Genomic DNA, 17,658 nt, shown 5'->3' with positions numbered 1-17,658 from the left:
GCACCAATAAATTCAAATTAAAGGTAATTTCACGAAGTTAACTTTACATTCATACTTTAAATGTATCATGTATTATGCTGGTTTATTATTTTGTTCCGTTTATTGTCAGTAATCGTTACCTTCTATTCTGAGTTTAAAACGGTCATAACTCCGTAACCGTCCAAAATCGGACACATGTTTATATGAACTTTTTTGATCACAAAGACCTAGGAAATCACCTCCTGCAGTTATGCCCTAAAGTCGTGTAACACTCTGTATATGAAATTCAAGGTTGAAATCCTCATTCTCTTTTTGCATCCTAAAGGTAAAGGCAAATTCGTCCTTACCCTTAACTAAGGACAACACAAAGAAGACGTAGGGGGAAATGGAGGTTGAGTTCCACGCATTAACTTCGATACTAGATGCGGTGAGTGATGAGCTTCACATCTCTGCCACCTTATTCCGAGGGTCACAGCCCCGGCGCCTTTCGGTTAGGAAGCCGAGGGCGCTCCAGAGTCGATATGGACAATGTGAAGAACAGCCTCTCGCCCCCGCTGGGAATCGAAGCAGTACTCCAGCCCGTAGCTTAGTAAATCTATGTTAGTTAAGATTCTCTCTGACAAAATCAAACTGTGTAATATATTTTGTTGCTTTGCAGGTGGAGGCGCGCTATTATGCGGGGGCCCACTGAGCCCACTGGTACCTGTGGCTTACCCCCCATACCTGTGGCATCCGCTTCCCGGGCTCTTCCTGCCATATTCCCCGCTCAACCTACATCGGCCACCGGAAGCACTGTCCCCGGAAAGCGCAGGTTCCGTGGACAGAGGGTACACCCCTGAAAAGGCTAAGCTAGGTCAGTATACAGCTGTCATACTAAACACGTCACGTAACAGTAGCCCTCAGAATGAGTTTCACAAATATCAAACATTTTCGCAACACGTTTTCATATATAGGCTAAAGAAAACAGCGTTTCGACTTACGAGAGAGAAAAATAACAGAAGGTAGGGGAAGACTGGCAACGAGGAGTTTCGTAATTTATACCATTGTCCATGTTTGTTATAGCCTGTTGTGTGTCATATATGATATAATTTGTGTATTGGGGGCAGTCTACACAACAATATTCTTGAAAAACAAAAAAGACACTATTGTATCAACGTTCGTTTCATTTTGCTGTTTACGCTACATGTTTCGGCCCTTATATTGGGCCATCATCAGGCGTACAATGATACCAGTCCTAGTTCTTGAATTGCACCTAATTTTAATATGGATCTATATTGTGTTCTTGTGAGTTTTAAATGCATAAATTGAATTTTCAGTTAAAACTTAGGCAGTTAAATTTAGAATTAAAAATTAAAATTAAATTATATAAAGAAATGAGATATTGTGTAATAAAGCTCTTTAAAACTTTGTGATCTCTACGTGTTGACATTATTTTCTGGGGGTAGAAGTGACTACAGTGTGGGGCGCATGCGTATCGGGATCTTCTTTCATGAGTTAGTTCGTGTGGTCTTGCTAGTGGGGGTGGGACTAAGTCCCTTGTACTTCGGCCACTTCTGGCCTATTGTACCAGCCCCAGATGATAGCTGAGGGTGATTGTGGAGCAATTGGTGGAATGAAGATTGGCAGGGGAAACCGAAGTACTCGCAGAAAACCTGCCCCAGCGCCACTTTTTCCACCACAAATCCCACTTGATCAGTCCCGGGATCGAAACCGGGCCGTTGCGGTGGGAAGCCAGGGACTAACCGCTTGAGCTATGGCGCGGCCTTCGGTCTTGTCCTTGCTGTCATCTTGTGGAGCTTTTTCTCGCTATTCTGTGTGTCACCCAACAGGTTGTTTACTTAGAGTGATGTATATTCGATTTTCTTGCGATGATACGTGTAGAGGCTGCTCCCTGTGTTGATGATGTCGCTGTGTTGTACACATAATATCATAAAAACCTTGTATACACCATTCCAAGTAAACAACCTGTTGGGTGATACACAGAATAACGAGTGTAGACTCAACAAGACAATAGCAAGGTCAGGACCACACGAACTAACTCATGAGAGATCCCGGTACGCATGCGCCCCACACTGTAATTGCTTCTAGCACAGGAAAAGCATATCAACACGTAGCGGTCACAAAGTTTTAAAGAGATTTATTACAAAATATCTCATTTCTGTACATTAATTAATTTTAAATTTTAAGTTTTAATTTTTAATTCTAAATTTCACTGCCTAAGTTTTAACTGAAAATTCAATTTATGCATTTAAAACTCACAAGAACACAATATGGATCCATATTGAAATTAGATGCAATTCAAGAACTAGGACCAGTATCATTGTACACCTGATGATGGCCCAATATAAGGACCGAAACATGTAGCGTAAACAGCAAAATGAAACAAATGTTTATACAATTGTGTCTATTTTGTTGTTCAGGAATACTGTTGTGTAGTGTCCCCATTATACAAATTACATATCCTATATTTCTATGTTGAACAGATGAGAATGCTTCCTGGTGAAACGCGTGAAGGTGAACAGATGATTCGCAATAGAAACTCTAAACGGGGAATTAATTTTTTTGCACTTAGATTTCCAACACTAAACCTTGGTGCAACTTCGTTAATGGATGTTCCGCGTCTGTCAGATGCCAAGACAACAAGAAGTTTAAAATAAAGACCGAATTTATCACCTCGTATTGTTACGTCACATGCTCAGGCTTTCAGTAAATCAGTAACTGCAGTGTGTTCAACAAATCCAGGACATTAGGTCTACCCAGTGATAACGTGTGAATTGTTTCCGAAATGGATTATTATGCACATTACATTATACATGAAGAAAGCAGTCTTCTGGGATTTGGCACCGTGTATATGTGGTGTTAACCGACGTTTCGGAGGAACGTATCGCCTCCATCTTCAGGGTAGAAGACTGCAGCAGACTGCTTTTACCGTTTCTCACGGTCTCTTCGCTTGCAGATGTCTTATATTTTTTCTTCTACCCTGAAGATGGAGGCGATACGTTCCTCCGAAACGTCGGTTAACACCACATATACACGGTGCCAAATCCCAGAAGACTGCTTTCTTCATAGTCACCGCCGTGAAAGCCTCAAATCTTACATTATACATGTCTTCGATACTACCAACATCGAAGCTCAAGTTTACTTATGATCATAGGAGACTTCCCGTAGCTTCTATTTAAGGTTTGAATTACTCAGAATTTTCACCAAGACAGTTGAAAAAATCCGACATTTTGAAAACTAACTCCAAGGAACTGAAATCTTCTTGAGAATCCAAGGCCGCTCAGATACTCAGAAACCTCCCAGAATGTTATCGAACTGAAAATTCATTGCCGTGTTCACAAGCTAGGCTCTATCCTGAACCAGATGAATCGAAGTCATATCGCATCCTGTTTCGCTAAGTTCCGTTTCAATATTGTCATCCCATAGACTTCCATGTCTTCCTAGTAGTCTGTTTCCTTCTGTTTCCCCACAAAAGACCTGCATGCATTCCTCTTCTCTCCCATGCATGCTATATGCCCCACCAATTTCATCCTCCCTGACTTGATCATTCTAATTATATTTGACCAGGAGTACCAAGTTATGAAGCTCCTTATTATGCAGTTTTCAACAGCCATACATTGTATCGTCCCTTTTAGGTTCAAATATCCTCCTCAGCACCCTGTTCTCATATACTTCGATGTTTGTTCTTCCCTTAATGTCAGAGACAAGTTTCACACCCATTCAAAACTATAGACAACATTATAATTTTGTATGTTTTAGTATTTCGGTTTTAGGTAGCAGGCGAGAGGACACAATAGTGGCAAAAATTGCCCGAATTTAATCCATTCTTTAATTTCATCCTGAATCAAATTTTGATTTCTTGCTGTCTTCCCCAGATATTTGCACATTCTCACAGTATTTATTACGTATCCTTATGTTAAGATTGTGCGCTGTATTCTGGTGACGAGGCATCAACTTCTATAAGAAAAAGAGAGATAATTATTAACAGTTTATGAAACTTGTGTCTTGCAATACGACCCCCAAAACAGAACGCTAAAGTCTCCATTGGAAAAACTCTGGAATCTCCAGGACAAAAAAAAAAGCTCGTGTGTTGTAACTGAACCATAAAGTACATTTATCTTTTTTATATGAACGAAACTATCCATGTTGTTATTAATTTTAATTAATTATAGAATACTGTTTGATCTATCTAAAACCATCAACAATAAATCTAAACCAATTCTATATTCAGATGACACTAGTATAATATTTAAGAACTCTAAATTTGAAAACTTTAAAAATGACATAAATATTGTATTTGAAGCCTTAAACAGATGGTTCGAAGCCAATTTACTCTCATTAAATTTTGATAAAACCCATTACATATCATTCACAACTAAAAGCAACCACCAAATTGATCTGGACATCAGTTATGCCAACAAATTAATCTGTAAAGTACTTGATACAAAATTCCTTGGAATACATGTAGACAGTACACTGTCTTGGAAAATACATATTGAACAAATTATACCTAAATTAAATGCAGCTTGCTATGCGATGAGATCAATTAAGCCTTTTATGTCACAGGAAACATTGAAGATGGTTTACCATGCCTACTTTCATTCTATTATGAACTATGGATTAATATTTTGGGGGAACTCTTCACATAGTGTAATAATTTTTAAAATACAAAAGAATATAATTAGAATCATTACAGGATGTAGAAGTAGAGATTCATGTAGAGAATTATTTAAGAAATTAAAAATTCTACCTCTTCAATCGCAATACATATTATCGCTTCTCTTATTTGTTGTTTACAACAAAGATAAATTCAAATTAAATTCTGATGTCTATAACATGAATACTAGACAAAAATATAACTTCCACCTACCCTCATCAACTTTATCAGTATATCAAAAAGGAGTCTACTTTACTGGCATAAAAGTGTTCAACAATCTGCCACAAAGTATTAAAAACTTGGGCAATGATACTAAAAAGTTTAAATCAGAGTTAAAGAATTATCTACATGCTCATTCCTTCTACTCTTTAGATGAATACTTCAATGTAAATAGAGAATGATGTAAAATTAAGTTATATTAATTTTTAAGCTAAAATTGCCTGTACTTATGTATGTAACCTTTTGACTTGTTCTGTATCCAAAGGTACTAACCTACTTAGGATTTATAGAATGTAAATAAATTCAATTCAATTCAATTCAAGTAAAGAAAGTGCATGTTGCAGCAGACGACGACGTGCCTCTCAACCTGTGCACGAAGCCGAGGCGACCGCTTGGAATCTGGTCGCCGGCCAGCCTATGTGAGCAGGAGTTGCGGGATGATGATGACCAGCCCCACGTGACACACAGCAGTCGCCTGCAGCAGCACAGCCAGCAGGGCGGGGGGCGGTGTAGTAGCAGCAGCTGGGATGCAGACCCACACCCAGCCGCCAGGCCTCCCGCCCCTACCACAACCACCTCCACCGAAAGAACCTTCCAGGTATGGTCCGTCGTGTTCTCCAGTATCTGTCACCTTTGTGCACGGCGTAAAGGCTTATATTGGGGAGATTCTCTGACACAATTTGCTTGTTTCACCTTCCTGAGCACTTGACAGATTTCAACACATTCGCAACCTACACTAAACGATATAAATCGAATTCTACTATTGCTTGTGTTGAGCCATTGGAACATTTGCCTCAACTACCGCAGTAGTGCACGGCGGGTGGTAGCGAGGAAAAGCTTAATGCCTAAAAGGGAGAGTAACAGATGGGTGAAAATGACATAATGAGGAACTTCATATATTCTAGTCTTCACCATACATTTTTTTTTCCTTGGTACTACAGCCTCAGTGGGCCTAGGCCTACCTCCATGAACTTCTCCGTTCACTTCGGTTTTTCTAGATCTTACACTTTCGGTAGGACTCCTTGGGCGGGTGATCAGCTCGTCGCAAGGACTCTACCTGTACACAAACACAGAAAAACGCACACACACAAACTAAACATCCATGCCCTGAGTAGGATTCGAACCCACGATCCCGGTTTCCAAGCGAGCGAAGACAGTACATGCCTTAGGCCGCTGGGCTACCGTGACCGGCCCATACATTATTAGGCTGACTAAATAAAAGAATAATGAGAAACGAGGTGCGTGTAGTACAAATGGAAGATACCAGAAATGCTTACAAAATTTCTTCGAAGTAAAGAAACAATTTGTAGAACCTAGACATAGATGAGCGAATGGTGTTGAGAGGGATATTAGATAATTATGCCGGTCACGGTAGCCGAGCGGTCTCTACACAGCACTCTACACACACCCCAAGGAGAGCACCGTCTCTATTGTTGCTGACGTCACTGCTTACGCAGAAGTGTGTTTACCAAGAATCTGTCTTCGCAGAAACTTGTTTACCAACGCGTTGCCTAGCAATGGGTGGTACATGTAATTGTAATCAGAGATTCGGACGAGCATATTCCATGTAGTGACTTGTTTTGCATATTGCGCAGTGGAACATTTGCATTATTTGTTTCTGGAATTATGATTGTTAGGAGCAGTTCCATGCGGAGTGAACCTATCTGACATAACCAGACCTGTCAAAATTATCTCGGAGTTCGACACAGCAAACAGGCGGAAAATGAAATGTAACGAGTTCTTAGTTATAAATGCACAACTGAAATCCAACGCGATAGACATCAACCAAGGGCGACCAGTTATGCCTGATAAGATATTTATGTTTTTAGAAATAATTATAGGACAGGGAGTATTACGCAACAAAGGCGGAAGCGGGACTGAGTCAAGTCCTTGACAGGACACACAAGACAAGCCTAAGTGTGGCCATAAGTGACTTCCCGTTACCCGTTCTATGCACTAACAGGCTTAAACAAAATGAACGCATATTGCAGACAGCGTTATGATGTTCAAACCCAGTACTGGTGGGAGAGGAACTCAAAACTAGACGATGTCGAAAAAAAATATTTATATTCATATCGACTCGCCATAATTTGTACTTTATATGGACGTCAGACAAAAATCTTCGCATATGCCTCCACCCCTCAAAAGAATCATCATAAAATATTATGGAGGGTATGTGGAAATCTGACAAGGGGTTGTCTAGCAGTCTGGGGGTATATTATAGGTTCAGTAAACACTCACATGTTTGAAACATTGCACTGGGCTTCGCATTGGGACGAAAACCTTTTCACGGCCTCAGTAACGGAAAAAGCCACATGAAAATAACTTAAAGAAGTTTGTTGCAGATTGGACTCAGTTTGTTCATTACAGGTTCTGTGACGGAATGTGGTGAATATGATAAGGAACCTCTGGCTCCATAAAGGGTTGGGAATTTCTTGAACAAGTGCGCTTCTGTTAACATGAAGATGGTCTCCATGCCACGGAGCTGTAGATGGAACCTTTGGTACTTGAATTTCGTGATATTTGTACGCATAAAGAGAAATACATTAAGCAACTCGAGGTTCGATCATTAAAGCATTTGTATTTTAGAAGAGATGCATTTGATATAAAACGGAAGTTTAAAATTCTTAAATCCCAGCGCTCTTAGAGGCCTTGAAATCCGAATAAGTCGCCGTGTCAGCTTACAAGAACACCTTAGTTAGTTAGTTAGTTATTTAGAGAGGGTGGGTTCCCCATGCACCGCGACCAGTTTGATCTATTGTGCTTCCCTCTATGATATTCTACCAGTCTCTATACCCTACCGATAAATGGTGCGTACCATCAGTCCCGCCGAGCAAGCGAGTTCGGCCACTTGCTTAGCGGTATCTATAATGCTTCCCCCATCTATCAGAGGCCTTAGAGACTATTGTTGGGCGGGAAACGTCCTGGAGTTTGGCTCAGTGATCCCCTTTGGGGATATGAGGTTCTTTTACGTGCCGTAAAGTTACGACACGGGACACACAGCTTAAAGTCCCTCCCGGAGGACTTGTTCCCTGAATTTTCCCGCCCTTAAAAATTCGACGACCTCCGCCGGGTATTTGAACCCGCGTACCACGAGTCAACCTCTAGACTACGGAGGCCGCTTTACAAGAACACCTTACATATATCTATATACCTATACTGACGCCATTATATGTGAAGATGACTTTTAAATCCCGCGACCACTTACATTTTACTAGTATACTAATCTGTTTTCTACATAATGTATGCCAGTCTTCTCACAGTCCTTCATGGCGATTCTAAACTGAGGACTGTGTGTAAAAATATCGAATAGCAATTCGTATACAATGGAGAGTATTATTCATAGAAATATATAGCACATTATATACTATAAGCTCCAGAATTCTCTCTGCAATGTGGCGTGCCGCCAGGAAGGCCGGACTGTAGAACGTGCATTGCTGGTCAACGGCTGACAATTCCTAGGCAACGAAACATAAACAGACAGTTTCCAAGGGAAGTGCTTAAGCAACTGAGACCGAATTGCTGAGTTCCCACAGCAACAAATGCGAAACAATACGGCGTCCATTGCTAGGCAATGCATAGGTAGACATGCCTGACAACAGTACATGATGTCAGTTGCTAAGCAGCGATGTGTTTTCTGTGGATTGTCCGTGCCGAGCCTATGTAGGGAACAGTGAACACTGTTCGAGAAAATCCAACGAGCGATAGGGGAAGAAAAGAGAATGAAGGCTTTACCGAGAATAGCAGTGCAAGAGTACAGCCACTGAAAAGGGAACGTGAAAGGCGTTACTGAGACTGATTATATTTGTGAGTGCACACAAATAATTGTCCAATAAACATTCGTCTAATCCGAAACCCCATCGTTTCTTGTCGCGTTACCTAGGAAACACGTGACGGTATTAAGTTGATATTTTCGTAAGGAGGGCAATGGTATTTCTGCAATGTAAAACATCTGACAGACACCCTCCATGTTTCCGGAAGCCGCCTGCTAATATTTCCTCTTCTAACAAAGTAAAAAAGTCCCTAAAATGAGATTTTCAAGGCTGTGGACTTCTGGTTTTTGACAGCGTTCAGTATTAAGGTAGGTGGGTGTGGGAACTGCCCACATTCAAGCAAGTGTGACAACGCAAGCGTCATTGCTTAGCAACGACGAGTAAACAACGGTTGCTAGGCAGAAGCAAGTAAACAGCGGTTGCTAGGGAACTTATAAACACAGTAACCGGCAATAGCAGTACCTATTACGTAACCGTTTTCTATATGTCCGATTCTAGGCTACATAAGAAGATACACTGAGTTACAGTGACAGTCTAGTTCTACCGTTCTACAATACCAGTTCAGTGTTCAAGCAGTTCACTATTGTTGTTATCCGTCTGTGTATACTGTGCAGCTGCAATAAATCCTATAGGACAGTTCGACTAGTGGTTGTCTATTCATTCATACGACATCCCACATTGGTGACCCCGACTAAGCATGGACGACGCAAACAGTTCGCCAGCAGAAGTGTCCAGAGTGGCTGTGCGGCTCCCGCCGTTCTGGCCCGAGCGACCAGCCGTGTGGTTCGCCCAGGCCGAGGCGCAATTCATCTTGGCCGGCATTAGCAGCGAGCGCATCAAGTTCTGCCACGTCATCTCGCAGTTGGACCAACGTTACGCATCGGTATAAATATTACGGACGAACAGAGGCTTACTGCAGTCGTTGACTGTATCTTCAGGTTTAGAGATGGAGGCATGTTCTTTCCAAACTTGGGTACATAAATAATTTGTAATTAATCCAGTGGTCTTCATGGTAGTCCTGCAACTACTGCGTATATTTCTGCTGCTTCTTGCACGACGGTAGCCTCGAATTGAAACCTCTAGCTTGTTCCGATCCATACATGATTCTGAAGCAATGCATCCTTCAGCCACACAATAACACAGTCCTAACGCGGGATCGGCCCACCGCGGCGCCTCTACCTTCACAGCTTAACTCAACACACAGAAAGAACCGCGTGAGAAATTCCGCTAACCTGAATTCGAGTCATCCAGACACTGTGACCACGTCTGGCGCTTTCTCGGTGATTATATGGAATTAAGTAGCACGGTGCTGACATAACATTCAAAACAAGTTTCGTGAAAATCCGTCAGATCGTTAAAGTCGAAAAGAAATATGCAGACAGCATGGTGATTTCTCTCTTTCCTTAAAGAGGAAACTGCATTCAATATAAAGCAGAAAATTATAACCTCTCAAGAGTTTTATTGTACCGAAAATTGAAACCCAGAAAACAGTTCCTTCAGGAGGCGCCCCTCATAGCGAAAGTGTCACATACAACCCCATTAATGCTTTGATATTGGTACTCTGGAAGAGGACGTAACACCGTGTTATGAGCAAGGAACTGAGGTTTTCACTTGTTTTGTGTGAGTTGTGTATTCCGAGGGTAAAGCAGGCAATCAAAGGCAATCATAAGCAATCACCCTTCAGCCCTTCTCATGTCTACGAACATAAATATGGGCCCAACAAATTGCTGGTTTGCCTATAAAATCGAGATTGAGTGTTCCTGTATATACTTCAACTTTTCAAATAGTAGAATATACTTCTCTGAAACAGAATAGCAGCGCACAATATGCCCTGTCAGATAACCGGCAGAACGTTCTGTAAAAAAAAAAAAAACACTTCTGTTTTGACAGTAACAAGAGCGGATGCTGTAAACGTAGGCTGGATGGGGGTTGTTCTGGGTCGCCATGCGCAACGTTATAATCCGTAACACCAATAAATGGTCTGTATATAGAACTACGCAACTACGTCATATATATACGTACGAGTCTGGCTGGCGAGTAGTACTCGGTTCGGTGTGTGGTGAATTTAACCCGAGCCAGACTTGTATGGGCCACCTTACTCTTATCGACCCGTCTCAATAGATATGACAGAGATATACAGGAATTCTAACTAAAACAGACGAGTCTGCCTTTTCAGCATCTTAGTGATTCAGTCTCTTTCTTACGAAGCTAAGGCGGCCCATACACGTACGAGTCTGGCTCGGCGAGGATCCGGGCTCGGATTAATTTCACCACACACGTACGAGCGTGGCGACACACACATGGACGAGTTTGGCTCATTGGAACCCGAACCGAGTAGGACTCGCGAGCCAGCCTCGTACGTGTATGGGCCGCATAAGGTCTTCATTTGCGTTTGGAGAGTCAAATTGGACACGACTTGACGGCACTTGGTTCAGCTACACTGCTCACAGTCTGGTATGAATGTAGCAGTTTCACGAACTGACGATGTATTCTGTAACTGATGCGGATTCCATGCAGTTTCAGACGAAATGAATCATACCTAACGTAATGGCACATGTTAATATATATATATATATATATATATAGCCATATTGTGATATAATGCCTGAAAGCCGCAATAGTCCATTGCTATCCAACTGCCCGCTAACGGTTTTCCGGTATAACAAGCTGGAATAGTCCACTGCTAAGCAACGGTTGGAGACAGAAAAACAGAATAACAGAGGAACTGTAAGGCACGGTGAACTATATTCGGTTCGCCTGTAAGTTAGTTCAGTCCAGGAGAGTTCAGTCGGAAAGTATACTTCAGTCGGCATTCGTTAAAGTAGCTCAATGAGTGGGCAGTGATTCTTTGTTCTTCATTCTTCGCAGTGGAAGAGAAGACACTCGTGGTCCAGTAAGGAATGGAGCGAGTCTTAGGCAGCCATTCATTGTGAGCTGTTATAATTGGTTTTAAATGTAAAGAAGTGCCAATAAATCCAATCATCAAATCCAGAACCCATTATTATTAGTCACGGAAACCCTTCATACGCGACACTATCAATGGCTATACAGCCCTTGTGGACCTTGGCCGCTTTCTAAGTTCTCTGATCTATAAACAGTCGGTAGGACTCCTTGAACGGGGCATCAGTTCGTCGAAATTCCGCTACCTACACAGACATCCATGCATCGAGTGGGGTTCGAACCCACGATCCCAGTGTTTGAGCAGGCGAGGATGGTCCATGCCTTAGACCGCACGGCCGCTGTGATCGGCTGTATTAAAATGTACCGACCTTCAAATCTTAATTAAGAATAGGCAAACTTGATCTCCGTATCTTCACGGAGTTAACTTCACTTCGTCTACTGTAACTGTGGAGTAAGGACATGTTGCGGGAACTCATCCACACGGACAGAAGGACAGTATTTCCTAGCACCCCGGCTCACTGTGTTCGCATAACGTAATAAAGCAGTTATATCAGTTTCTGAACAATGTTTCAATTAAGATAGCCTCTCCCCCCGCCCCTTCGTCTCTGGCTCTGCAGCCCACTGGTCCTTGACAGCTTTTGCAGCTTCTTAATCCTATACACAGTCGGTATTACTCTTTGTACGGGTGATCAGCCCTTCGCAAGGCCGCTACGTACACGCAGAACAACACAAACAGAGATAAAACGAGAAGAGCCAACCATGGATTGAGTGGGATTCGATTGAGTGGGATTCGAACCAAGGATCCCAGTCTTCGACAAATCGAAGACAGTTCATGCCTTAGACCGCGCGGCCACTGCGATCGGCAATTAAGATAATCTTCGATCAGTAAATAAAGTCGCTGTATCGTGTGTTTCATGTATATTCATCATCTTTCTCACAGAGCCGGAAAACCTTGACGTCATATAAATGATTTTTTTTCTGGCATTTGGAGGTCGGTGTATCTCAACATATGCCACTTCATTAAGTACAATTTAGTGTGTCTGAAACTCGAAATGGTTGTTCTTAGACCTCTCTGCACTGAAATAGGAATTTCTTCCTCCTAGTCTAGCCCATTTTACGTAGACTGGTATGTTTAAGATTTCAAAATTATGAAAGCCAATTTAAATTTATTAATTATTGTTCTAGCAAATAATAAACTTATGCTAATGTGACTCAGGTGCTAATGTTTTTAGGTACGTTGATATATTTAAAATAAAACTGTTTACCTTTTTATAATGGTACATTATCATTCATTAAAATATTAATTTATTCGAGACAAATTTACATATTTCTTTTTTATCACCTCATTCGGATAAAGTTATTGCTTAGTGCGTTTATTATTTTTTTCCTTGGCACTACAGCCCCAGTGGGCCTAGGCCTACCTCCATGAACTTCTCCGTTCACTTCGGTTTCTCTAGATCTTACACATTCGGTAGGGCTCCTTGGACGAGTGATCAGCTCGTCGCAAGGCCTCTACCTGTACACAAACACAGAAAAACGCACACACACAAACTAAACATCAATGCCCTGAGTGGGATTCGAAGCCACGATCCCGGTCTCCAAGCGAGCGAAGACAATACATGCCTTAGACCGCTCGGCTACCGTGACCGGCTTCCTGCCTTTTACTTGTGCTTATTTTGTAATTGGCTTTTGGGCTGTGAAATCAGCATGTAAATAAATACAAAATTATTCTGAACCGAAGTATCGTTGTTGTTGTTGTTGTTGTTATCAGCAGCAGCAAATTTTCTAAATTAAATCGTCAATTAATTAACTAATTAACTCCATGGAGAACAGGTACCTCAAAAAGAGAAAGTCACTCAAACAGTTCATGCTTTTTATGGAACATATAATTTCATTACCGTTTTCATAAGCATTAGTCTAGGATAGTATCCTGAGCCAGCCTGATCCAGTTCAGACATTCACACCCTATTAGCACTCGCAAGTCCCACCGTTCCTTTGCAGCTTCGTCCATGTATTAAATCTCACACTTCAAACTCATTCGTCTCCTCATGTTACTTCGGGCCAACTCGTCATCATTAGGTGTACAAGTGGTAGAGAAAACTGCTGCACAGTTGTGACGCTGCTACATTTTGCATTTTAAAAGCATAAAATGCTTATAAATTGTTTTAAAATTTTCAGTAAAATCAGTAAAAATACGTAACTTACACATGAATGACACAAACATTGCTCCACATGTCCCAGTATTCAGAGCATTGCACGAAATGAACACCACTTAGCAACAGACACACCCTAATTCCTATGTGAAAACAGAGCCAACTACACGAAACATTCAGAACAGCTACACAGCACCAAGGAAAATCAACACATCAGCAAAATGTAAGTAAGATTACAACTACAGTGATAGATCACCAGTATTTTTTTTCCTTGGCACTACAGCCCCAGTGGGCCTAGGCCTACCTCCATGAACTTCTCCGTTCACTTCAGTTTACTAGATCTTACACATTCTGTAGGACTCCTTGGGCGAGTGATCAGCTCGTCGCATGCCATAAGTGGGATTCGAACCCACGATCACGGCTTCCGAGGGAGCAAAGACAGTGCATGCCTTAGACCGCTCGGCTACCGTGACCGACAGATCATCAGTATATAATATAAAATATTCACTCTATAAACAAAGCATATAAACCATGTTACATATTTGAGATACATCAGAACTACAATTCGTGCTTATAATAAAATAATCATGGCATAATATTTTAAAGCTAAGCTCCGTGGTGTTAGTTCGCAAGCGAACTATACCGACCTAGCGACCGCCGCTTGTCGGCCAAGTTAGTACCAACTTTAGCGGATAGAGGGTGTCGCGTGGTCAGCGCTACGGATCCCCACGGGCGTTAATTTCGGTTTTCTAGACCGAAGCCGCTACTTTTCCATTCAAGTAGCTCTTCAATTATCCTCACGAGGCTGAGTGGACCCCGTTCCAGACCCATTGATTCTCAAAAAATCTGGTAGCGCAAGGAATCGAACCCGGGACCTCTGGATCTGTTCCCAGGAACTGTGATCAATATTTTTAAAATGCAAAGTGTAGCAGCGTGACAAGGGGGCTGCAGTTTGCTCTACAATTAGTACACCTGATGATTGTCAGTTTGGTCGAAGCATGTAATGTTCGAATAATAGGAAGAGACGAAGGCGTTTGAAGCGTGAATTTTAATACATCGACGAAGTCGCACGAGGAGGGTGAGAAGTGCGAATGTTAACAGAATATACAGTGCAGCAGGATGCTGCAGTATAATTCGCGCCCTATTTAAGACACACTTAATGCGTATTATTCTTCCATCTAAACTCAGGTGTGCCGGTCACGGTAGCCGAGCGGTCTAAGGCATGTACTGTCTTAGTTCGCTTGGAAACCGGGATCGTGGGTTCGAATCCTACTCAGGGCATGGATGTTTAGTTTGTGTGTGTGCGTTTTTCTGTGGTTGTATACAGGTAGAGGCCTTGCGACGAGCTGATCACCCGCCCAAGAAGCCCTACCGAATGTGTAAGATCTAGTAAAACCGAAGTGAATGGAGAAGTTCATGGAGGTAGGCCCAGGCCCACTGGGGCTGCGGTGCCAATGAAAAAAAAACAACTCAGGTGTACTAAGTAGCCTCTATCCTTCTGGTTCTGCAACTAAAATATTACATCCATTCCTCATTTCTCCCATGCGATCATGAATCATTAAAAACAATAAATATGCTTCAGTAGTCGTCATAACATTTCTACAAAGGTTCCGTCAAAACAATTTTCTGTTTCAGAGAAGCAGGCAAAACATAAACTGAGAACGTGTATGTATTTATGAAGGAAATTATTCATTCTAAGTAATAAATGTACACTCCGAAGAAAGCCGAAAACTATTTGTTATGATCGTAATAAATAGAAGCGAGGGCTGACTTTCATGGGCCCAGCAGGCGCTTGTCTGTGAAACAGTAATGTGAAGATGGATGTATGTCTGTTGGGAGAATGGAGCATATCAACTGATAATTACAGTGGTCGGTAGCACTCACGACAACTTGACCTACTTCCGGACAAATAAACAACTCAGTGTAGGCTCTAATGGCCACAGAAACTGAACGGAGAAATCTGGCTAATAATAACTGTTTTCAATTTCACTAAACCAGTTTTCGCTACCCTTAAAAACATTTTTTTTTCCTTCGCACTACAGCCCCAGTGAGCCTAGGCACACTTCTCCGTTCACCTCAGTTTTTCTAGATCTTACACATTCGGTAGGACTCCTTGGGCGGGTGATCAGCTCGTCGCAAGGCCTCTACCTGTACACAAACACAGAAAAACGCACACACACAAACTAAACATCCATGCCCTGAATGGGATTCGAACCCACGATCCCGGTTTGCAAACAAGCGAAGACAGTGCATGCCTTAGACCGCTCGGCTACCGTGACCGACTCTTAAAAATATTACTGACTTATTTTTCCCTCCCTGAGAAAGTAACGTAGAAGTACATTCGACTATAGCCGTAGATGGAGCGAATGTTTAAGACTGATCATATAATTAATTAATTAATGTTAATATGATATAGTGCTTTTTCCTGTACTCTGAATGACAGCAATGCTATGAGAATGAAGTAAATTTTAAATAGAGAACAACACAATGTCCAAAAAGTCAATAACTGAAGTAATTACTTATTGCTTGGCAATGAAAAGGCAACAGTTTGGATTATTCTGCCTGATAAAGTGGAAATTACTATAGCCTCGATATTCAGTTACTGAAATGTAATTATTCATTACGAGTACGTTTCATTATATTGTCATGCGTCGGGTGGGGGGTGGGGTACGCGTGACGAAAACAACGGGTTCTAGATAGGATGACCGGATTTATTAGCACTTCCGTTACAACTTCTCTTCATTACAATCAGTGCAGCGCTACGGCTGATTTACACACTTCCCAGTTCACCGCTGTCCACGCATTATGATTCCCAGTTTCCACTAGACGTCTCCTGACATATCATAACACGTTAAGGTATATAGCGGTTAGAAAAACTTTGATGTATAACATTGACCAGTATAAATTATATTAGCCGGTCACGGTAGCCGAGCATGCACTGTCTTCGCTCCCTCGGAAGCCGTGATCGTGGGTTCGAATCCCACTCATGGCATGGATGTTTGTGTGCGTTTTTCTGTGTTTGTGTACAGGGAGAGGCCTTGCGACGAGCTGATCACCCGCCCAAGGAGTCCTACCAAATGTGTGTAAGATCTAGAAAAACCGAAGTGAACGGAGAAGTTCATGGAGGTAGCCCTAGGCCCACTGGGGCTGTAGTGCCAAAGAAAAAATATATTGACCAGTATAAGTTACGTGTATATTAACTAGAAATTTTAAGAGTAATTTAAATTTTACATGTTTTAATTTGCCACCTGTGCAATGTTTTAAGTTAAAATTATTTCAAATAACAAAGTGTGTTATTAGTTATATCAAGTAGGAATTTTAAGCGTATATCAGTTTTACATGTTCTAATTTTTTACCTCCTCAATATTATTTTCATGTCACGTTATAATTATTTTAAATAACCAAGTGTATTATCAGGACAATATAGATACAATATGAATTCATACTGAATAAATGATGCAACTCAGAAACTGACACCAAGATAAGGGTCGAAACATGTAGCGAAGTGATTAACAGCAAAATGAAGCAGATGTTGACACTACAGTGTCTAAAGCAAGGTAAAAGTAAAGCAAATGTATCCCTGTAACAGGCCGTGGAGGCCCACAGGGTTGTGAGACGTCGAGGCTCCCACATTTTCTAAACAATCCGCTCATAGATGGCTGCAAGTTTGTCAGCACCTACGCGCCGGCCGCCCTTTACCCCCAAGAATATTCCTGGTACTCATTTCTGTTAGAGGATCAGTCGACCTCAGGGTCGTAGTGCGGTTGGAAGGATTAGGTCAATTGAAAAAAAATCCAATTACTTCATCGGGACTTGAACCCGCGACCTTCCGGCTTGTAGCATAGTGCCTCGTTCTATCTTGTTTATTTTATGAACCCATTGTTGGGTAGACTGTCTAGGGGAAATTATCAGAAACCTTAGAATAGCTGGTCCTCGGACCAATATTTTAGCACTGGAATTCTTGAATACGAAACAC

General features: G+C 41.8%; 1 protein-coding gene across 1 annotated transcript in view; it reads left to right on the top strand.

Annotated features, from left to right (window-relative positions):
* The window catches only part of LOC111867847 (zinc finger protein Gfi-1b-like), a 98,496-nt gene that overhangs the window by 37,996 nt on the left and 42,842 nt on the right, over positions 1-17,658 (top strand). Inside the window, exons 3-4 of the mRNA XM_023858042.2 lie at positions 638-832; positions 5,200-5,453. Coding sequence (XP_023713810.1) covers positions 638-832; positions 5,200-5,453 — 449 coding nt within the window. The remainder of the gene's footprint in view (positions 1-637; positions 833-5,199; positions 5,454-17,658) is intronic.

The sequence above is a fragment of the Cryptotermes secundus genome, unplaced genomic scaffold (assembly GCF_002891405.2).
Source record: "Cryptotermes secundus unplaced genomic scaffold, Csec_1.0 scaffold2543, whole genome shotgun sequence".
Taxonomy (NCBI): Eukaryota; Metazoa; Arthropoda; class Insecta; order Blattodea; family Kalotermitidae; genus Cryptotermes; species Cryptotermes secundus.
This window is presented reverse-complemented; position numbering and strand designations above follow the sequence as displayed.